This window comes from Sceloporus occidentalis, unplaced genomic scaffold, assembly GCF_023333645.1.
Source record: "Sceloporus occidentalis isolate IW3139 unplaced genomic scaffold, rSceOcc1.0.p SCAF_1, whole genome shotgun sequence".
In the NCBI taxonomy this organism is placed as follows: domain Eukaryota; kingdom Metazoa; phylum Chordata; class Lepidosauria; order Squamata; family Phrynosomatidae; genus Sceloporus; species Sceloporus occidentalis.
This window is the reverse complement of record NW_028316981.1, coordinates 109,537,184-109,562,875: the sequence shown is the minus strand read 5'-3', so window position 1 is coordinate 109,562,875 and position 25,692 is coordinate 109,537,184. Positions and strand designations below refer to the sequence as shown.

The 25,692-nt window shown below is 40.6% G+C and overlaps 1 protein-coding gene across 1 annotated transcript in view; it reads right to left on the bottom strand.

The window, feature by feature from the left end:
- Nucleotides 1-1,149: 1,149 nt before the first annotated feature.
- LOC149321949 (slit homolog 3 protein-like) overlaps nt 1,150-25,692 on the bottom strand; it is a 602,937-nt gene continuing 578,394 nt past the window's right edge. The window contains exons 33-36 of the mRNA XM_089520445.1: nt 11,480-11,634; nt 10,673-10,958; nt 9,361-9,569; nt 1,150-2,819 (exon numbers count right to left, since the gene is read on the bottom strand). Coding sequence (XP_089376571.1) covers nt 2,581-2,819; nt 9,361-9,569; nt 10,673-10,958; nt 11,480-11,634 — 889 coding nt within the window. The 3' untranslated portion in view covers nt 1,150-2,580. The remainder of the gene's footprint in view (nt 2,820-9,360; nt 9,570-10,672; nt 10,959-11,479; nt 11,635-25,692) is intronic.

Below are 25,692 nucleotides of genomic sequence, written 5' to 3'. Positions count from 1 at the left end.
AAACCCAATTCAAGCAACCAAATAATAACATTTTTTTAAAAAATTGCCAAGTTCTCGCTCTCTTTCTCTGGCACTTTTGAAAAGTCCACTTTCTCTCACCAATGTCTCCTTGGAATTAGAAGCTATGACTACACATCCAAGTAAAACAAATGAAAGAAAAAGGACCTGAGAGAGTAAACCAGATGTGGTTATACGAAATGACAGAGGCATTTATGGTGGGCAAGAGGTACAGCTCTCCTAGGATTAATGCCTCATTCTGTTAACCTTTCCTTCTCCAGAGTATCATTCAGAAACCAGGCCTATAAATTATATCCCTTTCTTTAGTGGAATCTGCATGTTTAGTGGCTGTTCCTTGTGGTAGCTGTAGTCATTGGCCATGTCAACCAATACTAGAACATGAAGACTTTGTGAGGAGTCAGCAAAAGTATATGGCAGTGGTACATGGCAGATAAGGTATAATTCTATACACTATGCCATGGATCAACTGCAAGGCTGAGGCTCTATCATGTGTGGCTGGACAAAGCTAAGCAGGATTTGTCACTTTCAAATGTATTATAAATTGTAGTTTCAAGTTTAGCATTGCACCAGGTCAAAGGAAAGTGGATTTGTTTATTTAAATGACCTTGTGAAAGAACTCTTGGAATAAGGCAAACATGGCTGTGTAAAGTTTTGGGGATTTTAAAATCGATTGTCATTGTGAGTAAGGCATTGTTTCAGTGCATTTCTGTTTTGCAGTCTAAAGCAGAGAGTTAAGTTACAAATAAGAAAGTTGCCACCCACAGGAGATCTACATTTGGTCCTCTACCTTTCAGAAATGTATGCAAGATGCTTTTCATGTGTAGAATGGGAGCCAACAGGGGAAGAGGATCTGTAAGAGGAAATAATGGCACGTTACAGACCGCCCCTTAGGGGCGGCCTGTAGGCGCACCTTTCCCCGCCGGATCGGGGCCTCAGCGGCCAGAGCAGCAGCCACTGAAGCCCCGATCCGCCGCTTTCCGGGCTGCGGGGAAGCGGCAAAAGGCCCCTTCCCCGCAGCCTGGAAAGGGGTGTCCTTGGGGCTTCAAGCCCCAAGGACACCCCGCAGCGGCGGGGAGAAGGAGAAAGGGGCCGTTTGGCCCCTTTCTCCTTCGGTCCGCTGGGCGCAGCCGTCTGAAGGCTGCGCCCAGCGGACCAAACCAGGAAGGAGCTCCAAAACGGAGCTCCTTCCGGGGTTGCAGAAAGGGCGCCCTAGGCGCCCTGCCGCGACCCCAATACGTCACAACCGCGCCATCTCGTTTGGAGGCGGCGCGGCTGTGACGTCTCGATGACGGCGGCCGTGTGGAATGGCGCACTAGAGTTAGGGTGGTGCGGAAGCACCGCCCCCTCTTAACCCTAGTACGCGCTCTGTGCGTACTTTTTAGCTCGTGTGTAACGGGCCAATGTTTCACCTGCTGGAAATAACAGTTACTGATTAAGAGGTAACACAATGGACTTTATCGCACAAGGCTCCTGGGACAAGACAAGACAACGGTCCCAAAGGAGCCAGGAAGGGAACAGAACAAGTGGGCAACACATTTTATTGCACACAGAGTCCCTCACTCATTCTGTTCCCTGCCCTTCTGTTCCCAGTCCATTACAGAGAGGAGGAGATTTTGGGGAACTGTTTTGAACAGTTCTCAAAAATCTCTTCCTCTAGAACGGATGGGGAACAGATGAGGAACGGAACGGAAGGAGTGAGCGACTTGTGTGTGCAATAAATTGCGTCCCCCACTAATTATAGGCCCATTCTGTTCCGTTCTGAGAGTGGTACCTGGGAGCCCAGTGTGATAAAAATTCAATGATTTTTCTCCATCACTTTGAAAGGAAAGAAAATCCCAAAACTTTATAAGCTTTTCCTTAAATTTTCAATTTGTGAGATTGCTGGTGCTAGACAGCCAACTGAACTGATTAGGATCCAAACTGTATGACAGTCGCATATAAGACAAAACATGTTACTTTACTATTGCATTAATATGTGCATAATAACATCTGTGCATAAGGCCCGAACTAAGGTGGTGTCACAATATGCTTCATTGGCAATGATGTCAAACAGTGCCAGAATAATAACAAGCATAATTAGTAGTTCTATCATCAGCTGAAAGGGATATTAACTTTCCTGGACAGTAAAGACAATTGAAAGTCTGACACATGTATGTACCCGGAATTGTTGAAGGCTTGTTTTTGCTATTTCTGTGGTAGACCCCTTTGAATTACTTTCATATCAGGCCATCGTGCAAAGCTTATCATCTATACTCTTTTTTTAAAAAAAAATCCCTGTGTTTAGGTCTGGAATAATTTTTTTCTCCATTTTTTTTTACAACTGTAAAAAAAAAATCGATAGTAAAAATAACTCACTATATGATACATATACCCAAAAACAGTCAGATACTTTATATAATAAAAGATGAAAATAGTCACTTTTCATAATAAAAATAACTTCTATTTTTTGCTTATTTTACAATATACTTAATATTCTCTTCTTTACTTAAAAAGTAAATAGGTCCCGTTTTTGATAGCACATCTGAGTCGATACAAAGGGGGACAAAGAGGCTGCCCAGCCCTTTATAAGCACTTTGCACAGCCACATTCCACGTGCCTCTCGAGCTCTTCTGTGAAGGTGGAGCCATCCACGCACTGGAAGCCATATTTCCGCCTTTTGCTTCGGAGGGCAACGCAGCACTGATTGTTCCCACAATTGCCTTGACATTCCACACGAGCCACCTTGACCACGGAGACGCAGGAGACAGAACCTTGTTGCTTCCGAATGAATTCACGGATGATCTCTCCTTGACAAATATTCTCTGTGAGAACAGACAGAGACAGGTCAAAGCTCTGGACATTAATTTACCCCACAGTCCTAACCTTGACTTGTTAAACAATGGTAAATTTGGTGCTCAGTGGCCTTAAGGGTCTACGATGGCAGCATTATGGAAGCATAACCTTGGTGTAATAATAAGCTGGTGAAACTGGGGTGTTAACATTATACAACAAAATCCAATATCCACAAAATACTGATACCTTTATGGGACTAACTAAAATGTACAAAATACATAATGCAAATAAAATCATGCAGAGAAGAAAGGTGATGATGTTTAGAGTCACAGGCTTATATTTTGTCTCAGATTTTATGTCTGTTGTCAGTTAAGATGGTCTGGACGGACTTCAGTACAGGCAGAAGCCACTCCCCTTTTTGGTCATGTAAAAGACAGGTAATCTTAACAGACAACAGAAGTAACATCTGGGACAAAATGTAGATCTGTGACTCTAATACTGGGCTCTTTCACATGGAGGAGGCAAGCATAATTTAAACATGATTAAATGTGGTAATAGCGTGATCGGGAGGAAGATGACTCCATGTGTTTCTCCTGTGCGTAAACTTTAATGGCTGCATCATTAGGTAATAACGGGAATTTCTGTTGTTAGCCAATGCATATCTATTACAGTTTACACATGGGACACAAATGGGAGAATCATGCATGGATGTGATAATCTTCCTTCTGATCACACTATTACCACAATTTAATCACGTTTTAATGACGTTTGCCTACTGTGTGAAAAAGTCCACTGTCAATTTTCTTCTCTGGTGTGTTTTTAAACATCTTTGCCCAATGAACAAGCCAGTGACTCTTTGAAAATTTGCATGACATATTTTGTGTGTTTGAGTTGTTCCAGTAAAGCTATCAATGTTTTGTGCATTTTGTATTTTGTTATATTTTACTACATGGGCATCACAGCTACCCTGTATATCTTTCCTTTTAACATTATGTGGATGTAATGGACCACCAGTACAATAGTGCCTGTGTAAGAGACAAAATGGTCTAAGTTGAGGAATGTGGCCAGAATGGAGCAGGACTTACCTGTAGCTGGAATCTCTCACAAGGTAGATATATGCTTTGCAATGTTGTAAAATTAGGCTAGCAGAAGGGACAGTTAAAATTAAAAAAATCAAGTTGGAAATAGTGGGTACCTCAGAAACATTTACCATCCCATGTTTTCATGCTCTAATTAGAAGATAAGATATTGTGGCCAATCATACCACAACATGGAGTGGAGACCTACCTCATTGTCCTCATGTTCAAAGAACTTGGAACACAGAAGTGGGAACTATAGTGAGTGAATATTGGTGAAAGAGTACTTGGGGATAAAGTGGGAGGGCAAAAAACAGAAACAATTGGGGCTAACAGTAGAATAAGAAAGTGACATGTATTTTAGGACCTTCACATGTCCAGATAAAAACACCTAACAAAAATCTCAGATACAAATGGTGTCATAAAAACAAAACAGCTCAGGGAAGTGAGAGTACCTTGGAAGGGAAACACATGCTCTCGTATTCCATTCCCTCTCCCCTACAGTATGGGAAAACTGGGCACTAGCTAAGCAACTATCATCCAGTCCTTAGGTAATGTGTGTCCTACGCAGTTTCCAGAAGTAGGCAAACACAGGCACTTTTGTGGGTGAACATGAGGCATTCCACTTGCCTATTACTACTGCTCACCAGAGAGTCATAGCTGCTGCTGCTTTTTTCAGAATCAGAGCAAAGGAAAAAAGCAGGCCAACACTCAGACTAATTAAATGCAGTGTCTTATTAAGGATGGATAAGTACTGTCTTACATATCAGTAAAAAATGAGCTGCCCAAGGGGAAAATTTGGAGGTGCAGGTCTTAAGATATGAAAACTGGAAGAGTACCCAAGCGGCTACATACCACTTTTTTCAATTAGGACTTTCAGACGTTATGTTATGTGCTGCAGCACTCACTCTCACTCCCCTTTGGCTGGACTGGCTAGGGCTGATGGGAGCTGTAATCCAAGAACATCTGGGCAGGCCATATGTTGTACACCTTTGCCCTCAGTAGTATTCAGCATGTATATTAGCCACATAAACTTTCCTTTGTTACTGCTGACTATTGCTACTAAATACTGCTGCCCCTTTCAGGTGCAATTGAGAAGTAAGTTCCCCACTCCCAGGGCAGTTAAGACCAAAAATATGACCAAGAGCACAAACTGTAGCAGCAGGAAATGGTTTTAATCTAGTTCTCCCTTGCAACATGACTAAAATTTCTTTATGAAGCACCCACCCCACTACCCAGTTTTCTACAGATTCTAGAAAGATAACATAATGCCATTATCCTTGTCTTGACGCTTACAGTCCAATGAACAAAAATGTCAAGAGGAAAAGGAGCACAGAATCTTCATCCCTTCATACCCATCCTCTGTAGCATCACACTTGAGTTGAGTAGGACGGTCTCCCGGAGCCTAGTTTTGGTCTGTGGGGAAGCCGCAGCCTCCCGGGTGCGAGTTGTTTTTGGTCCGTGGTGAAGTCCTGCGCACGGGAGGCTACGGCTTTCCCGCGGACCAAAAACAACCTGCAAAAAGCAGGTTCTTCTTGTGATGCCATTATGATGTCACAGTGCACCAATGGCACACTCACAACATCATAATGGCTCCGTGATGTGCGGACGCTATGCGTATGGCACGTAATGATGGCAGCACCCATCTGTACAGGGTGCCGCCATTTTGGCGCCCTCATCATGTGCAAGGGGTGAGGGGCGTCTAGAAGTGCCGCCCCTCACACGTGACGAGGGCATCCTTTCGCGTCCATCTGGACCGGGCCGAAGCCACTAGAACACCAGCTCCAATATCACTCAACCACTGGCTAGCATCCTGCTGGTTAGTCCTAACTAGATTAGATTAGATCCATTCAGTCTGTTTCCGGCTGGTAAGACAAGACACAAGTATATCTCACTGGGTCAATGGGTCTACTCTTGTCAGGACCAGGAAAAGGATTTAGGCCTCTGTTTGTACATTTGACTATGCGCAGCTATAATCAGTTTGGCTAGTCGAACAGGCAAAAAGTGAGTTAAGTGGTCCAGTAATGCTTCCCCAAGCAGGTCCTGATGTTGGTTTTTGCTGTTCAATCATTTTTGTCCTATGACAATCCTATGAATGAGAGACCTCCAAAATCCTTGGCCATCAATGACCCTGCCCGGTCTTATGAGATGCCTATCATGGTTCCATAGTTCTTTCTGCATAAAGATCTTAGAAGAAAGCCTGTTGCCACCATCATAGACATCAATAAAAAAGTGTTGTTTATAGCACCTATGTGTGAACACTCCCGCCCCAAAAGACTTTTGCCCTTTTCTGGGGGGGACTTGTGATTTCTGATGTAGATATATCCCCCCCCCCCCCATGACCCATCAACTTGGAATGGTGTGATGATCAGGACGCTACACCATACATTACAGAATGTTTAGCTGTCAAAAGTGTAGATGTTTGCTAGAGGCCTCTCTCTCTCTCTCTCTCTCTCTCTCTGGCTTTGCTTCGCAAACGAAGATTCAGGAAGGACTCATCCTGCACTTTATACAAGCGCATTGGTGACTAAAAAGGCCAATCCAGGACAAACAGGTCCAGTTGCAGAAAGCATAGCGGAAAGTCTCCGTGGGTGATGTTTCCGGGTTGTGGTTCTTTCTGTGTTGTCGTTTCTCTTCAAGACTCGTTCGCCGTGAGCTTTCGAAAAAGGCTGCAGCATCGTGGATAGTGCGTCTCCATGCCTCCCGATTTGAGGCCAAGGCAGACCATTGTTCGTGATCAATTTGGCCAAGCCAGAGATGTTGTTTCAGGGAGTCCTTGTATCTCTTCTTTGGAGTGCCCCGCTTACGCTGACCCATGGCGAGTTCACCATAGAATACTGTTTTTGGGAGGCGATGGTCCTTCATCCTAGAAACGTGTTCTGCCCAGCGCAGCTGCGTCCTCAATAGCATGGCCTCAATGCTGGTGATCCCTGCTTGCTCAAGGACAGCAACATTTGTCACATGGTCAGTCCAGTGAATATTTAGAATTGTGCATAAACAGTGCTGATGAAAGCATTCAAGGAGTCGTAGGTGCTGGTGATAGGTGACCCATGTTTCAGACCCATAGAGGAGAATAGACAGTACAATGGCTCTATTTTTGTGCTATGCCTCAAGTCTTTGTTATTCCAGACTCTTTTGTGAAGCCTTCCGAATGCACTATATGTCTTTGCCAGTCTTTATCAATCTTGGCATCTGAGGAGATGATGCTTCCCAGGTAGGTGAACTGCTGGACGGACTTAAGCACAGATGTGCCTACAGTGATGTGGGGATGGTAGTGTTCTTCCTGAGGTGCCGACTGGTAGAGAACTTCCGTTTTCTTCAGACTGACTTCCAGTCCAAAGAGCTCCGCAGCTGTTACAAAACAAGATGTTAGGCTCTGTTCTTTGTGTGCTGCTTCCGTATGGGCAACGAGGGCAGCATCATCAGCAAAAAGCAGCTCACGGATTAGATAGTTTAGAGTCTTAGTGCGGGCCCTCAGGCGGCTTAAGTTAAACAGGCTACCATCAGTACGGTAGCGTATATAAATGCCGTCTTCTTCTTCGAGATCTGCCATAGCCCTTTAGAGCATCATGCTGAAGAAGATTGTAAATATAGTTGGAGTGAGAACACAACCTTGTTTCACACCATTAGTTATTAGAAAGGGCTCTGAGAGAGCATCACCATATCTGACTTGACCTTGCTGGCCTTCATGTAGCAGGATGATCATTTAGAGGAATTTGGGGGGGGCATCCTAGTCGTTCCAGGATCTGCCACAGACCTTTTCTACTTACAGTGTCGAAGGCTTTGGTGAGGTCGACAAATGTTACATAGAGTCCTTTGCTGTGCTCTCTACATTTCTCTTGCAGTTGTCTAAGGGCAACTACCATGTCTGTAGTGCTCCTATTAGCTCTAAAGCCGCATTGGCTTTCAGGGAGAAGTTCTTCTGCAATAGCAGGGAGGCCTATGCTGGTGCTAAAAGGGTGGATGCATCAAACCCTTGTCTGCAGAAAGCCCTGAGCTATTTGATTTTGGGATCACATAATGGGGCTGGAAACTGCAAGGAACTAGCATGATCTAATGGTTTGGGTGTTGGGCTAGGACTCTAGGATATCAGGGTCCAAATCATGGGTCATTCTGTCATCACTGTGGTACGGATTGGCTTCTTTATGAATGAGGTCAGGGCTCAGAATTGTGAATGGTGATAGAATTGTTACTAGTGCTGGGGAAGTGTCTACTAATGTCACTGCTTTATTTCATTTATTGTCTTGCAGTCTGACTTGTTGCTGGAGTCTGAACTACATCGTATCAATAACATAGAGGTCTTAATGGCTGACGCCATAGTGGGACCAGAGCTTTCCTCTGCCTGCTTCATTTCGCATTAGTCTGTCTCCCCTTTTTAGGTAGGCAATAAACATATTACAACATTACTATGAATTAGGAGATCAGTTGTTTGGTTCAATCGGATTAATCATACACTGAACCATATGTGTATATTGGCTATGGTGGGACATATATGACTAGCTGACAGAAGGACTGCAGAAGGGCTCTGTTGCTATCTGAAAGGTATGAAAGATGCTGCTTACTGCAAGCTGGGGGGTTGTTCCTGTTCATTTTCTCACTGCAGTGAGCTATTCATTAAAATCTTGCTGCAAGACCACGAGAAGGAAACTTTGCTGATGTTGCTTTTCCAATATACTGCTTTGAATTATAAGATCACAGAATACACATCCTAGTAATAACATGACTTTCTGTTGCATTAAAAAAAGGTTGACATTAGCAACCTTTCAATCCAAAGTTGATGAATACTGACAAAAAGACCCAGGGCGATATTCTGTTCCAAAGATTTGCCCTCTGCCTTTAGTTATGTAGACATACCACTGCACAGAGGTCAGGGACATGTGTGGGCAGGCAGAGATCATATCTTCTTGGCAGAATGTATATTTTCCAAGGAAAAGATTCTAAATTTAATTCTTTGAATCTCCAGATAGATCTGGGAAAGGTCCTGTTTTAAATCCCTGAGAGCTATAGCCAGTCACTGTAGCACAGAGCCAGCTTGACTGAGAGAGATGAGAAGAGAAATACAAATTCTCAATGCACCTCCTATTTGTTGAGGTGCTGTAGAGATATGAGACAAAGAGAACTTTTTATGGTGCCAGGAGGATTTGAGAAAATCCCAGCTGCTGTCAGTCAAAGTGCACCATGGAAGATGAGCAACATTTTAAAAAGTTTTTAAACTCACTATGGACCAAATTCTGGGAATGGTAGTTTACTGTTGTACCAGAGCTCTCTGACAGAGAAGGCCAAATGTCTCACAAAACTACATTCCCAGAATTCCCTAGCATTAAACCAGGGCAGTTAAAGTGGTCTCAAACTGGATTATCTCTGCAGTGTCTTTTCCTCAAAACGGTCTCTAGAATGAAGAAACAACTGCAAAATTCTCTTAGCACCTGTGAACAACAAGTGAACAAACAGGTCAGAGCAGAGAATGTAAAACATATATTGCAATTCTACCAACCTCTGTCGCAATGCTCCCCACTGTAGTTTGGATCACAGTCACAGTAGGGTTCCCCTTGCGCTGAGATCTTACATTGCCCATGGCCACATTTCAGAGCTCGGCAGGAGCTGTAGGAATCATTCTTCCTGTCGCAGTACGTGCCCATGTAACCTTCTATACACTTACAAGTGTAAGCAGAGTTGCTGGCTATACATTTGCCATGGAGACATCTTAGAAGAGAAAAACAGAGAGAGAGAGAGAGAGCTAAGAGGTGAATCTAGGATTACACAAGGATAGGTGTGGAGGGACCATTACCTAGTGGCAAAGTATATACTTTGCAAGCAGAGAATCCAAATTTCACTCCCTGGCATCTCTAGGGACAATGTCTTGGAAAGCCCTTGTTAGTCAGCAACAAAAATACTGGGCTAGATGGACCAATGGTGTCAACTATTCTCAAAGGTATACTTTGTAGGCATTAGCTTTGGGCCCAATTCCAATGGACTGGAAAAACCAGTCCCTGGTTTTCTTTCTGTCTTTTCTGATTGTTGTTTTTAAGAAAAATCTACATGGCATTTTCCCCATCCTGACATATTCCCAGGGAACTTCCAGCACTTCCATACTATTTTAATTGATACCATTTTAATTGTTATGGCTATTTGTGGTTTGGTTATGAAGGTAGCAATATTGATTAGAGATCTTTATCCACTTCCCTACAACTCTGCAGCAGAAGATTCCAGTTGCTTCACCAAACTACAAATCCCAGGATTCTGTGGGATTGAACCGTGGCAGTTAAAGTGGTATTAGACCATTGTAACTGTGTCATGTAGGTGCAACCATAGTAAATCTCAAAGAACAGGAGCAATTTCTGTCAATCACATTTTATACCAGGATGGGTAATTGTGCAGTGGGTGGAGGCTAATTTTCATCTCTCTGATTCTCCAGTGCATTCCAGTATACCAAGACTGATGTTTCATCTGCTCTAGTCACCATTTTTGGTTAAGGGGAAAAAAACAGCTGGGGAAAAAAAAGCTGCTGTGTTGAAATCTAAAAGGTAAACCACCACATCTCTGTATAGTTTTACACAGCTTGGGGGCAGAAAATTTCACAAGAAAGAAAATGAAGTTCAGGGGGGCTTTGAGAGCTGCAGAAGAGGGCTTAAGGGCTCTATACTTTGAGTAAACAGATGAGATATAACCAACATTTGAGTCTCACTCAAAAAACAGCACTGAAAGAGGGCAAGGGGAGTTTTACAGGTAACCCAATACTTCCTAAATAAATTTGTCATTCTGTTAATCTCTTCTCTATTTCTGATTCAACACTGAGCAAGACATACTTGCTGTTGAGACAGGGATCTTTAACTTCTTGGTCACACAATGAGCCCGTCCAGCCTGGGTGGCACTCGCAGACCACACTTGTCTTCTCAATAGAGCGGCAGATGCCATGCTTGCAGATGTTACAGGACTTGCAACCAGGGAGGACCCCAACTGACTGATGTGGTAGATCCTTGAAGTCCTGCAGTTCATTATTAATGCGGACATCATGAATGCATCCATGAAAACCACTGGGTGTTCTTTCTGTTCCCTGTCTCAGAGAAGACAGACCTGTGGATGTAGGGATGCCTGCAAGAAAAACACCACAGCTAATCCTTAGAAATCTCCATGGTATACCATGTAAAAGTAATACTATAGTGATGGGGCAGAATAAGCAGAGAAGCAATAACTCAGAAGGCATACAAAGTTCAAGGTTATTCCCTTCTTTTTGCTATCATTTACTAAGTACAATTAGTTTTGTATTCCATTCTAGAACAAATCACGCTTAATTATGAATATTGTACCACTAAGCAAGTGTATATCTGTCACCGTCTTAACTCAAAACTTGCTCCCAAAGTTGTATTAACAATTTAGAAAAGGGGTAGGAAACTGGTGACTCTCCGGATGTTGTTGGATTGAAAACATCATTATCTGTCTCCACTGATATGCTGACTGTGGCTGGTGGATGTTACAGTTAAACAGCAGGAGGGAAGTGTTTGGTCGCTCCAGTTTGGGGGGGGGGGGGGGAGAGAAGTCCTAGATATCATTGTTCCTCTCTTAATATCATATCTGGTTTGATACTCAGCTCATCTAAAGAAATCTGAACTCACCTCCAATGTAGAGTGGTGAATCTTCACCAACGATGGGCTGTTTTTGGAGTTTGCCAAGACTCTTGGGAGCACCTTTATCTACAACCAAGTTGAAAGTCTGGTTAAGCATCACCAGCTCCACGCTGTGAAACTGTCCATCGTTTACTGTTTCCACACTAACAGAGAAAGCAAAAAGAGAAAGGAATAAGTGTTAAGTATTTAGCTATGATTTGCAGGCTTCTGTTGCATTCATCCAATTTCACTTCCATTCGCTACCATAAAAAAATATAAATGCAGGCCTGAGTCAATATGTTCAGTTAGACTACACTTATATATATAAAACTCTTTGGTAAATGTCTTTGGGAGTAAGAACCTGATATAAATCTAAAAATTTTGGCAATGATTTGCAGAATAAGAAATTAATCTTTGCAATGATTTATCAAGGCAAGAGTGGGGTGCTTTCAAAATAGCTGTTTTCTCTGGAATGGAATTATTTCCTCAGGTATTTTAAAAAATCCAGACAACATCACTGCCAAATGACTGCTTTTCAATGTTGTCTTTGTCATCTTCTTGTTTTATTGAAAACTTGGTTTGTAGTGAGTGTCAGAGTCAAAACAGAATGCCATTCTTTTATGTGTGAATTGGCAAGGCATTATTATATCACCAGGTGAAGAAGAGGAGAGTTTATCATATTGTTTTTTAAAAATAATTTGTTACTTATTTATCATTGCCTTAAGAAAAGCAGCTTGCTAACGTTAGTTACTGCTCACTATTTAGAAAGTAGCTTGTTGTATTATATGTTACTGGAATGTTATTCAGCATCCAGCAAATGACAATAAACACTATCACACTGTACTGTTACAGTGCTATGTTGTTCTTTAACTGCCAGTGTGGTGTAGTGGTTTGAGTGTTGGACTAGGTTTCTGTTAAACCAGATTTGAATCCCCCCTTGGCCAAAGAAATGCACTGAGTGACCTTGGGCAAGTCATACTCAGGCCCGGGAAGGAAATGGCAAACCTTGTCTGTCTTGTCAATTAAAGCTGAATGAAAGGGTTGCCTTCCTCTAAGAATGAGAAAGTCTGGCTTACCCAAGTCAGAGTTGTCTTGAAAACACATAACAACAACTACAACAACAAGTGTGTGACTCACCCAAGGACACTCGGTCGATTTCCATGGCTGAGTGGGAAATCAAAACATGGTCTCTATAGTCATAGTTCAACCCTGAAACCACTACATTACACTGGCTCTCATGACAAGTAGTAGGGAAGTACATATGCAAAATTAAAAGAATGTGCAAGAGGTCTAAACCTTTTGTTTAAAACTTGGGATTGCTAAAGATTGGAGTACTGTTTTGCCATGAGATGGAGATTACAGAACTAAGATGGGAAATGCCATGCTATAATGGAAGCTGTGACAGGAGTGATTATATAAGGGCTGGACAGTTCCACTGTGTTAGACCACCTTTAGCTGTCCGAAGAAGAGAAATGACTCAGCAGTATTAAAAAAAAAACCTAGTGTGGAAGGGTTGCTGCTTGCTAAATTCTACAAAAAGAATAGTGGCTCTTGAATGATGTAGACAGAATACAGGTAATTAAGTTTATTGCACGGCGCTTGGGGAATGGGAACGGGGCGGAATGGGGGAAAACACATATTATAGCACGGGAGAACACCGCTGATGCCGCTGGGAGCCCCTGATCCGTTCTCCATCCGTTCCACAGCAGCCGATTTTCAAGAACTGTTAAAATTAGCTGCTGTGGAGAATGGATCGGGGACTCTCAGCGGCATCGGCGGCATTCTCTTGTGCGATAATATGCATTTTCCCCGTTCTGCCCCATTTTCATTCCCTTTCATTACACCCCATTCCCATTCCCCAAGCCCCACACAATAAACTTAACTGTCGGGTCAGAATCTCCCAGACTCTCTTTTTAAAAATCAATTCAGTAAGAGGAATAGGGGAAATGGGTTAGGGCCATGGTACTGGAGGAAAAGGGTGGTCACATCTTCTATTTTCTGTTCTGTAGCCACAAGGATCAGAAACCTAGACCACAAGGTACATACACGAGAACAGCATAATTCTTTTCATAGCATCTATTCTAAATTATGTATGCAGAATAGTCAAGAAATAGATATTGGGTTCAGAAGCAGAATCATTGGCACTGGAATGAGTTATGATTTGTGGAGTATTTGAGTGTGCTCCAGGATAATTGAGTCACTTCCCGGCCCATTGGTAGTGGCAGAGTAGTGCATATGAAGGATAACTGCAGAGCTAGCCAGGAACAGATATTCCATTGAAAGCCTGTGCAGACCACAGATGGTAGATCTGATGTGGCAGTGTAAAGCAACTTCTGCTCCTTGTAGAGGGTTTCCCCCCTTTTATGGCTATATGGCAGGTTAGGCAAGAGACCCACTGGCCCTCACAGGAAGCTAAATGTCACTTACAAAACTATCACAGGGGTGTGTGGTGCTCCTAGACTTTTGAACTAGCGTGGCTTCCAGGAATTTTTCTTTTGTATGAACTAGCAGGTCCTTGTGGCTGGTGTAAACCAGCTGTGCAAATTCTTATGACTGGATCATTTTTTTTTTAAAAAAATGAGCAGATTAAATTTACTTCTGAACTTTAAAATGGAATCAATGTCTGAAACAGAAATGGGCCTCCCCCTCCCACACCCTTATCTGAAGATTTCCATGCCACAGGCATTTGTCAGGTCTGCATTGGGCAGTTTTGTTTTATTTTTAAAAAACCAAGGGGAAAACCCCATATACATAAATCACTCAAATCCTCCACAACTTATGTTCTTTCTAGAGTAAGGTTTAAATGCTGTGATCTGCTGTGCAAGCAGGCAGGCCAAAGTCTCCTGTATTTCCAGTTTCTGTCCCTAAGCCTATGAAAAAACACCACATCTTGGAATCATCAACGTTTCACTGCCACTATATTTCTCCAAAGGAACTGAATAAGCTATTCTGAAGTACACAGCTACCTACAGGAGCCCTTTACTGGTTTTGACTTTGGGATTCTTGAAATGACTTTTGATATTACAGAGTTAAGGCAACATACAAGTAGCCCAAGTGATATGTGAAGCCAGTCATGATATGTAAGCAGAAAAGTTTAGTGTGAATGAATCTTAAGTTACAACTATAGGCAGGATCCAAAAAGCCATTCTTGAGGAATCCAAAGTATAATAATATAGCATTGCTCTTTTAAAGCAGAAACTCCTGCCTTCCACATGGAAAACTATTTTGAAGTGGAAAATTTTTGAAAGGTGTTTATCATAACTGCATGGGGTTGCCTGATTCACTGTATGAAAAAGAAAGTCAAATCCAACTGGAGTGGCATTTGATTTCATTGGACTCTTTCTCTCTCCTTGAAAGGTCATTTGTTGTTTGTTGCTGAACCAACCTCAAGACATTTCCAAGATCACCCGTGCTCCACCGCTCTGCTTAGGTCCTACAGATTCAGGCCCATAGTCTCTCTGATTTGAGTCTAGCCATCTAGCAAGTAGCCTTCTAATTGTTCTACTGCCTTCTACCTTTCTTAGCATCATTGTCTTTTCCGATGATTCATGCCTTCTCATGTTGTGGCCGCAGTATGACAGCCTGAGTTTAGTCATCCTCGTTTACAGGGAGAGTTCAGGTTTGATCTGTTCTAGGACCTATTTATTTGTCTTTTTGACCATCCACAGTGTCCTCAGCACTCTACTCTAGCACCATGTATCAAATAAGTTTACTTTCTTTCTGTCAGCTTTCTTCACTGTCCAGCTCTTGCATCTGTACATGGTGATGGGGAATGCAATGGCTTGGATGATTCTAACTTTAGTGCTTAGTTTTATGTCTGTACACTTTAGGATCTTGTCTAGTTCTTTTGTGTCTGCTCTATGTAAGGGAAATAAGTCTCTTATTTCTTGACTGTAATCTCTGTTTTGAATAGTGTTTGTAGGGACAGATGTTCTTTAATTATTTTGATTTTCTCATTATCTAGATTGAATTTATGCAGATCCTCCATGATCATTATTGTTGTTTTCATTATGTTCAGCAGTACACCTGCTTTTGCATTTCCTTCTTGACCTTACTTGGTAAATGTTCCAAGTCAATGATGTTTTCCGCTAGTAATATGATGTCATCTGCATATCTTAGACTGTTGATGTTCCTTCCTCTGCCTTTTTCTGAGTCCAAACCTGCTCTTCATATTATACTTTCTGCCTAAAAGTTGAATAGGTAGGGTGATAAAATGCAGCCTTCTCTGACCTCTTTGCCAATTGGAAACTGTTCTGTTTCTCTGTATTCTGTTCTAAAAGATCATATCCAGACTTTATTAAACAGGCCATGATCCAAATGGCACCAAGCATGCTTAAGACCTACTAATTTGAATGATGAAGTTGTTTAACATTTGCATGTTAAACATATATATATATATATATATATATATATATATATTCCATTTAAACCAAAGGAACATATAAATGGAACTCTGGCTGGATTGTACCTCAGCCTTTTATAGCTATAAAGTTGATAATGCATTATTAGAGAACAATGCTCTAAAGAGAGCCTAAAAATGGCTCTCCTTAGAGCAAAGACTGTCCCCTCAGCAAGATAACTGAAAAGGGTTTTCCTTTCAAGAAGATAAGTGCTTATGTGACTATTTCTTCCTAGAGAGCCTGTTGCTCTAGGAGAGCCTACGATTGTCTGAGACAGCTGGAGACAGTGGCTTGGCAAGAGATGAAGAGAAGAAAGCCACAGACATTGAACAGTGCATCACAACTGGGCCAGCAACATAAGCTGGCTGCACTTTGAGGGAAGAAGAGGGCTATTCCCTAAAACAGCAAAGGTTTGTCAAAATGGGAACTCAGCTGGCAGTCTGGTGGTTCTCAAACTGATCCTACAAAACAATGCCAAAGATGTAAAGCATTTAATCCAGGAACACTGCTCCCTCTTTTCAGCAGTACACTGTGCTACTAAAAAGCACAGGCAAACCATTCCTTAAATTAGTTACTACAGTGAACATACCATCAAAATGCAAAGTACCTTCAACAGAAGCTTATAGGCTGTCATTTTCAGACCCCAAAGGGAGAGTTTTGTGGGTGTTCTGTGTAAGGGACAAGATATGCATATAGCCTTGGGAAATGCAGCTGGTTAATATGGTGTTAAGGTGCATTCTAACACTTCATTTCTAGGTGGCAGTAAAGCATTGCGGAAATACAAGTGTCCAACTTGGGAAGAAAACAAAATAAACTATGCTGCTGGCACATTAGCCAGTGAACTACACAATCATTTCAAAGCAAAATGTGAACAGCTTGGTAGAGGAAAAAATGGATTTGGGGCAGGATGAATGACTACCAAAATTAAAACTTTCTAGGAATGGAAACGGATAAAGTTGATCTGTGTAACTGACAGAAGGAAAATGCAGCAACATCTGAACATCTGTAAATGATCTAGGACTGCAAACATATCTAGCACTCTTTCAAGGATTATTTTGATAAGAAATTAAATGGGAAATAGCAATGTACAAATGTGCGTGTGAGACAGAGAAAGAGAGAGAATTTAAAATGAGAATTGGATCAACACCAACTTTGTGTTTGGATTCATAAAGCCAAAGCTTGTCTTAGCAACTTTTTGCCAACCAATTAGAAGCTCAAGTTTTTACCCTGGGCTCAGGTCCAGTAAAACTATTAAAATGTTGTACAATGAGCAGAATCTGCCTTGTTTAAACCATTTTTCTGAAATTCACAAAAAATATACTTTTTCAAACCCTCAATGAAACATAAATACTTTTCAAGATACACAGTTGCATTTTATTTGACATTTCCAAAGGGGAAAATGCCATGACTCTGTGCACAAAATAATAATTAAAAAACCAACATAGATAAGTAAAAAGAAAACACATGGAAAGTAGCTACCATCAGCAGTTATGACATATAGCAATAGAAGTAGCACGTGCATTTCTATACCGCTTATCAGTGAAGTAGCACTCCTTAAATTGTTTACATTGTGTAAGCCAATTGCTCCCAACAAGCTGGGTATTCATTTTACTGCCCTAAGAAAGGATGGAAGGCTGAGTGGACCTTGGAACCCTCCACTGGGATCCAAAACAATGTTGTGGCTGCAGTACTGGCATTTAACCACTGTGCCACCAGGACATACAGGACCAGGTGGTAATATGGGGTCCTGCTTTTCACCACATTTTCAGAACTCTTGTCCATCTCTCAATAAACAGAACAGATGTGCAGATCCAGGATCAAGATAGAATGACTGATGAATTATTTGTTGTCAGTACAGCTGTATCCACTAACTGTATTAGTGACATAAGGCACTAATTCCAATAATATGATTTTCCTGAAAATACATTCTAATAGATCTAATAATAATAATAATAATAATAATACTTTATATCCTGGAAAAGACACTGAAAATACAAGCTTTTGGATAAATTTAGAATGATAATTTAGAATGATTGCACTTTCCATGTCCAGAGCATGAAAATGAAATAAACCAAACAAAAATAGATAAATAGATTTTTTTTCTTGCTTCCTCCAGCAGAATTTATTTCCATTCAAGGTTTTATAGAAAAAAAAGTTACTCCACATTCATTTTGAAAGTGACATATCAGAATATTTGATCCATTCACATTTGTTTGTTATCCTCTAGAGATTTAATTGTCCCTTCCTTTAGTATGATCACAAACCTTTAAACACATACTACCTTCCAGAGGGGAAATGAACATGGTCCTGATAACAAACTATTTACATGTAATAAGCCTAGTTTTGGCTCATTGAACAAAATAAATATTACATTTTCTCCTATATCCAATGAGTATCTATATAGAACCAGTGTGGTGCAGTGGTTTGAATGTTCAACTAGGATTCTGGGAGACCAAGATTCTAATCCTTGTTCAGCCACAAAAAACCACAGGATGACATGGGTAACTCACACTCTGTCAGCCTCAAAAGAAAGCAATGGCAATCTTCCTCTGAATAAATCTTCCAAGCAAACACTAGGATACAGTTGCTGCATGACATCACTAAACTAGAGTTCTTAGTTTGAGCCATATTCCAATCCATCTACAATATTTATCTGATTCAAACCACCACAATTGCAGCCACTGATCTCAGGATTAAACAAATTATGATGTTAAGTGTCATTATCCAATGCCTTCTTTACCTGGGAAATTTAAACAAACAAAACAAAAGCAGCCTGCAAAGAAAGAAATAAGCATACTTTAACATTTGAATTTTTGCTCCATACTGCAGCTTCACATAACTGCTTTTTATTTTTTGCACGTGCACATGCACACGCAGTTTTTGCAAGGAACCATTCCTACAACTGAATGTCATGTGTAGTATGACTCACAGCCAGCTGGCTACGGTTGTTGTAAAATAATGTTCCTATATATAATTGGCAAGACAAGGTATTCAAATATTCAATTTTAGTTTTATAGGATTGAAACAATCTAAGCAGCTACAATGCTAATTAAAATAGTTCTAATAATTGTAATAGATATTTGAAAATGTATAAAAGAAGATTCAAAGTGATGATTTTATGCAAAAGTGCTTTATAACCTGTGTTCTTGATTTGAAAGGATGTGCATGTTTTTATTCACTTCCAGTTATTCTGCTGATTGTCCTTAGTAGTGGCGGTAATTAAAAGTATTTCCAGTGTGAGTAGAAGGCAGAAAATGAAGCTGTTTAGCAGAAACTGGAAGCTGAATGCAGTGAAAAAGAATATCCTGCTGTCTCTCTAGAAACCAGATAGCCAGGCAGGAAATTAAATTGCTTGTACTTTTATTACTTAGGTGGCAACATATATTAATGGGCTCAATATTTTCAGTATAAGTACAGGAGACAAGGAAAGGAAAGCAGCTTGTTCAGTTTTTAGTGGCACAGAATGGGAGACGGAGAAGGAGAATGTCATGTCTAAGTTCTGCTGATGGACTTTCCCCATCAAAACAGGGACTCAAGGGATCCTGGCCAGTTAAACCAGAAAATTCAAGATAAGAATGCTCACATTTTAGAAATTTATTTAAGCTATTTCTCACAGAACCATAGAATCATAGAGTTGGAAGAGACCACAAGGGCCATCCAGTCCAACCCCCTCCCATGCAGGAAATCTCAATCAAAGTAATACCTTACAATTCTCTGTGTTGAATTTCATTTTGTTAGCTTTGGCCCAGCTTTCTAGTCTATTTGGGTCATTTTGAATTTTGATCCTGTCCTCTGGGGTATTAGCTACTCCCCCTAATTTGATGTCATCTGCAAATTTGATAAGTATGCCCCCCAATTTAGTCCTCCAAGTCATTGATAAAGATGTTGGATAGCCCTGGGCCCAGGACAGACCCCTGTGGGACCCCACTGGTCACTTCTCTCCAGGATGAAAGGGAGCCATTGTTGAGCACCCTTTGGATACCAAGTTGGGTATCCATTATTCAAAATTCTTGGGACTAGACGTGTCTGGGATTTCAGATTTCATCCAGATTTTGAAATACTTGCATGTACATTATGAGATATCTTGGAGATGGGATCCAAATCTAAACAAACAGTTCATTTATGTTTTCTACACCTTATACACACAGCCTGAAGGTAATTTTATATACAATGTTTTTAATAATCTTGTGCATGAAGCAAAATTTGTGTACACTGAACAATCAGAAACCAACATGTCACACTCTAAACCATTCATGTGGATAATTTTAGATGTTGAAGTATTTTGGATTTCTGGATTAGGGATACCTGAAGTGGAATGGTATTATTTAACACAAAGCTAAAAGGATAGGTTGCTTACCTTTAACTGTAGTTCTACAAGTGGTCATCTGTGAATCCACACAAATGGGTAATTCTGCGCCTTCGCAGCATTTCCGGATCCTACTGGAATCGCTAGAGAAGACTTTTTGGTAGTAGTTCTGCCCACCCTCTATATAGGCAGGATGTCTTCCCGCCCTTTTTCAGTTCCTTTTGTTTGCCGCGTGAGCAGCTTAGGAACCTTGCTTAGAATCGCTCCTTCCTTAGCTTTTGCTTTCATTTACTGCATTTGCTCTGACTTTGTTTGACTCTGACTACTCTTTGGATTGTGATTTGGACTTGGTTTTGGACTCTGATTGATGTTAACACTTGGAATCCTTGACAATTCTTTCTCTTCATCCCTCGGCTTTGGTCTAAAGATGTCTGCACACTCTTTTAAAAAGTGCACTGAATGTGGAACAAACATCCCAGCACTCAACGGACACACCCATTTGTGTGCTTCACAGAGACCATGAAGAAGAATCCTTAGTTATTCAGCACATGTTTCAGTAGGAAAAATGGAGTAGTGGGTGAAAGGGTAGAACCTAACTTCCTTGCCAACCACAGTCCCAGTTCAGATTAGGACAATCACAGCTGCTTTTGCTTAAAAGAGTATCCAGTTTGAAGCACATGCTTAATGGAACATGCAGTTTGGTCCTCATACTGATTTTGAGTCTTTTCAAAACACACAGAGGACTGACTGAATATGTCTACCAAAAATGAAGAGCATGATAAGAGTTAAAATCCTAAGAACAGAGTGACATGGACAATAGAGAAATACTGAAGAATGTAAAAGAAATCATTCATGTAACTTCCACAGAACTGGGTGCAAGTGTAATAGAGGTTTTCTGGTTTTGGCAGCTTCAGAGAGATTGGGGAAACCCATAACCAGAATCTAGAAGATACATTGCTACTATTGACATTCATTGTCTCCCTCTTTTTCTGCATTTTTGGAAAGAGATACAGCCAATCTTGTTTGCCAAACCTGAAAACAAATCAGAATTAGATGCTCTGTAAAGTGTGCAGATTTTAGTTTTCCTTATGGTAAAGTTGTCTTTGCTTTCCCCCACTTTGTAATTACCAGGAATAAATATGTTTGCAAGGAAGCTAATGCATTTCTTCAGAGGCAATGTGTGGTCATCATCATTTCATGTTAGGATGAAGACATTAACTTTTCTCTGGGAGATCACCTGTCTTTTCAGCTTCAGCCTGGACCAGACTGCAACAGCTGGACTGTGGAACTGACCTTTCTACACTGAACATATCATCTCACTGTCAAAAGATCTTCACTGCCTCTCACTTGTTTTTGGACTCCATTCAAAATGCTGGTGTTGGACTTTTCAATCCCAAAGGTCTCGAGGCAAGTTATTCAAATCATTCTTTTGGTCTATATGGACCTGTCCATATGCTTCAGTGGAATTTCTTGGGGATCATCTTAGGATATGGCCGGATGCTACTTCCTTAAATTTGCAAAAAATACCTTTTGGACTGAAATTCACAGAATCCACCACCAGTACGGCTGTTGAGGGATTATGGGACACACACATGCATACACACACAGAGAGAGACTCCAATGTTTTCAAACTCTGTTGCTTTCCAATGGAGGGATTTCTCAGTGATGGTCCTCAAATGATGGCATGTTCATCAGGCACATTCTTTATTATCTTTTGGACAAAAGGTAAAATCGGGTCTCTTGTGCCCTTGTAGCATTGATCATGGTATCTTATTGGATTTGTAGGATGGAAATAGGAGATACTATTCTACAGTGGTTCCATTCCTATCCAGAGGGCCGGTTTCAGAGAGCAGCATTGGGGGATTCCTGTTCAGCCCCCTTGCTATTAAGCTGTGGGGTGCCACAGAGTTCCATCTGTTCAGTATCTACATGAAATTGCTGGGGGAGGTCATAAGGGGCACTCAGCTCTATTTCTCCCAGGGCTGTGCAGGGGCCAGACCAGTGCCTAGATGCAGTAGCAGCCTGGATAAGGGCCAATAAATAGAAGCTGAATCCAGGTGAGATGGTCTGTAGATTGGCGGTTCTCGCATCTGGGAACTGTATGAGCAACTTGTGGATTGCACTCCCCCTGAAGGAACAGGTTTGTAAGTTTGTGCTCCTAGAGCCATCCTTGTCACTGGTGGCTTAGTGCCAGCTTCAGTTGGTGAGTCAACTGTGATCTTTTCTGGAAAGAGCCACAGTAATCCATGCACTGGTAACCTCCCAGTTAGACTACTGCAATGTGCTCTATTTGGGGCTGCCCTTGAAGAAGACTCAGAAGATGCGAGAGAGGAGAGGGCCATCTCAACTGTGGCACCCAGCAGTGGAATTCTCTCCCCCTGTAGGCCCAACTGATACCTAGAGTCATGACATTTAGGTGCCAAGTTAAAACTTGGATGTTCATCAAAGCTTTGGGCCTCATTAACCCACCTCCAATATGGTATCCAGTTTTATTTTATTTATTTATTTTTAAAAAAGAAACCTTTTAAATCTCTTTTAAAACTTGTTTCTGCTGTTTAATATATTTTAGTTTATTTAATTATTTTATTGTTTTGAATTGTGTAGCTTGTTTTAATGCATTTTGTAAGCTGTCCTGAGATCTTTGCTATAAGGTAGCAACCACACTTTCAAGGAAATGGCAAATGGAGCCATCAGTTGGCTGAAATGTATTCCTTTGGTTGTGGATATTTTCCTAAAAGATATAGGCTCTAAAGTCCAACTTTAAGTTGTTTAGCATTCCACCAATGGTACAAAACAAGAATATCTATTAGAAAAAATAATCAATAAAAAATTATGTCTTGCAAATGTCAGTTATAATCACAATTGTTATGCTAACTTAAATTCTTTCAATGCAGAAAATCAATGGAATGCTAAAAAAGCTAGTATTCAAACACAAATATTTAACAGTCATTTAAAATGAAGCAATAAAAGACCCCCAAAGCATTATATATAGAAAAATGTCAACATGGCCAGCGCCTTTTGGAAATGGTGGTAATAAAATAGCTGCATGTTCTAAACGTTTCACTTTTCAAGTTTCCATCAACCATCCTGTAGCCATAGCAAGATTTTGCAGATAGAACAGTCCTGATTTGATTGAAGTGCTTTCTTGCATTAATGCCCTCTTTCAGAGTTAGTGATAAATAACAATCAACTTTATATAATATCTGCAGAAGATATTTACTGACTTCTTGCTGACATTATGTGGAGTGCCCCAGGAAAACATTAATGCAAACTTTGACCTTTCTTCTCCAAGACTTAAGGCTAAAGCAAATCCCAAAAGAGTCTCAGATATTTTCAAATAGTTTCCATATAGTTTCTGAGCAAGAATAAATGAGCTCAATTCTGAGGCAGTTTCTTTCTATTCCAGACATTTTGCAAAGCAACCACTCTCCATTTCAAAACCAGACTGCACCAAACACTATCATTTCTTTCTCATTTTGCACCACTGTATATTATTATCTCAGAAAAATCACACAGGTCAAGCTGCAAGCTACATGGGGACCTTTGTTATAAAACAGAGCAAAGAATACAAACATAAGAAGACAACTCAAACTGCATCAGACTAACAATCTGTCTTGTCCAGCATCCTGTTTTTCCACATGGGCCAACCAAACTTGGTTCTTAAGAAAAATAGAGAACTTAATCTGGGCTAAGTGTTGCTAGCTATCTCTTATTATAAGGGATGTCCCTTATTTGAGCTCCCCCTCTTTTGAAAGAGTAAACAAGATGCAAAATAATCCTGCATTAAGGGGTATGGGCATTTCATAAAGACAGGAGTGTGTCATATAATTTATGAATGTGGACAACATGTTTAATTTTGCAGAGAAATGCATGACTAGGTTAACTGAAATCAATACTTTCAACTGGTATTTAGGTAGAACACAAACTTGTTAGTAGCTATGTCCTGATTGTCAATCTTGTGTGTCAGGGCTGTCCCTCACTTAAAATTTGGAAACCTGGCAATGCTATCTGGAATACAAAAATAGTATCTTCCTATTCAGGCTTGGGAAAGGATAATTTCAGAGAGGTATAGGTGGATTGTGGTTGTGACTGGTGTTATTTCCCCATCATCATCCTCTTCATCATCACCATCATGTACTTAAGTAGACAAACAACTTTCATCCTTACTCTTTAATATTTTTGCTGAATTATATTGCATAATGTAATTCAGAGAAAATATTAAAGAGGAAAGATCTTTCATGGAGTGGCGCATTTGAGGAAGTAGACCAAGAAGATTTCCACACCAGCGCTTACACCAGAAAAACATCAGGGAAGCACATGTGTGTGAAAGCCTGATGTGCTTCCTAAACGTCAGGGAATCATCCCCTTGCCTCTAGCATTCCTGACTCATTCAGGGAGCAGTCATTTCCCATGAATGCAAAGTTTCCGTTAATGGGAAATGACTGCTCCCTAAACAACTCAGGGACGCTGGAGGCAAGGGGACAATTCCCTGACGTTTAGGAAATGTGCCAGGATTTCAGATACACATGCTTCCTAAATGTTTTACCATTGCTTATCCCATGGTAAGTGCTGGTATGAAATCTTCTAAGTCATGATCTCATAGTGAGACAAAACTATAGGGCAAACTGTTTGTATGCTATACAGATTTAGCAGTATTGGGAGGGGGATGTCATAAAAATAATATATCTTTCTGTTTACCATTTCTAAAAGTAAACCTTGCAAATGAATTTGGTTTCATGCATTCTTTCCTTAGAAGCTGTTCTAAAGCCACTGGGAGGAAAAGTTCCCTGAAGAATATCTAATTCTGTTACTAGGTACTTAAATGACTTAGGGCCCAAGACATCAATCTGCATAAAATTTGTATATAGTATGATCTATGTGTCATCTATCATGCACAACTATTAGGATACTTTTAAATTTTACAGAAAACAAAGTCAGTCAATGTTCTTTACCTCAGATAACACTAAATCAGTAATCCCTCAACTGCAATTAATTTGCAGTGTTGTGAAAATCATTGGCATCATCATCATCATCATCATCATCATCAAAGCTTTCTTTTTCTCAACAACATTTATATCTTCTATATTATGTCTTAACTGTTTATCAGTTTGACTCTTCAAGTCCTGTGGGATTTTTATGCCTTACTTTTTGGTACCTTTTTAACCTTTATGTTGCCACCATCATATTTTTACATAGATTCTAAGGTATCATTTCAGCCACTTTATCATGATGTTCTTTATATTCGGTCCTCATGATAATGCTGCATAAACTGATAATATGGTCAACAGATTAATCTTTTTCTTTTACGTACATGATATCTATTATCCATAGTTATTTTTTCAATATTTTTCTTGATGCTATTTGTGTGAAGTACATGTTCTTGGACAGCAAATATAAGGTCTTCAGTTTCTTTTTCAGTATCTTTTTATGAAGTAATTTTTAGGTGTTCCCCTTCTCAACTATTCCTTCTGTGTTTTTAATGTACTGTTCATGCAGCAGCTTGTTTTGCTAGGCTT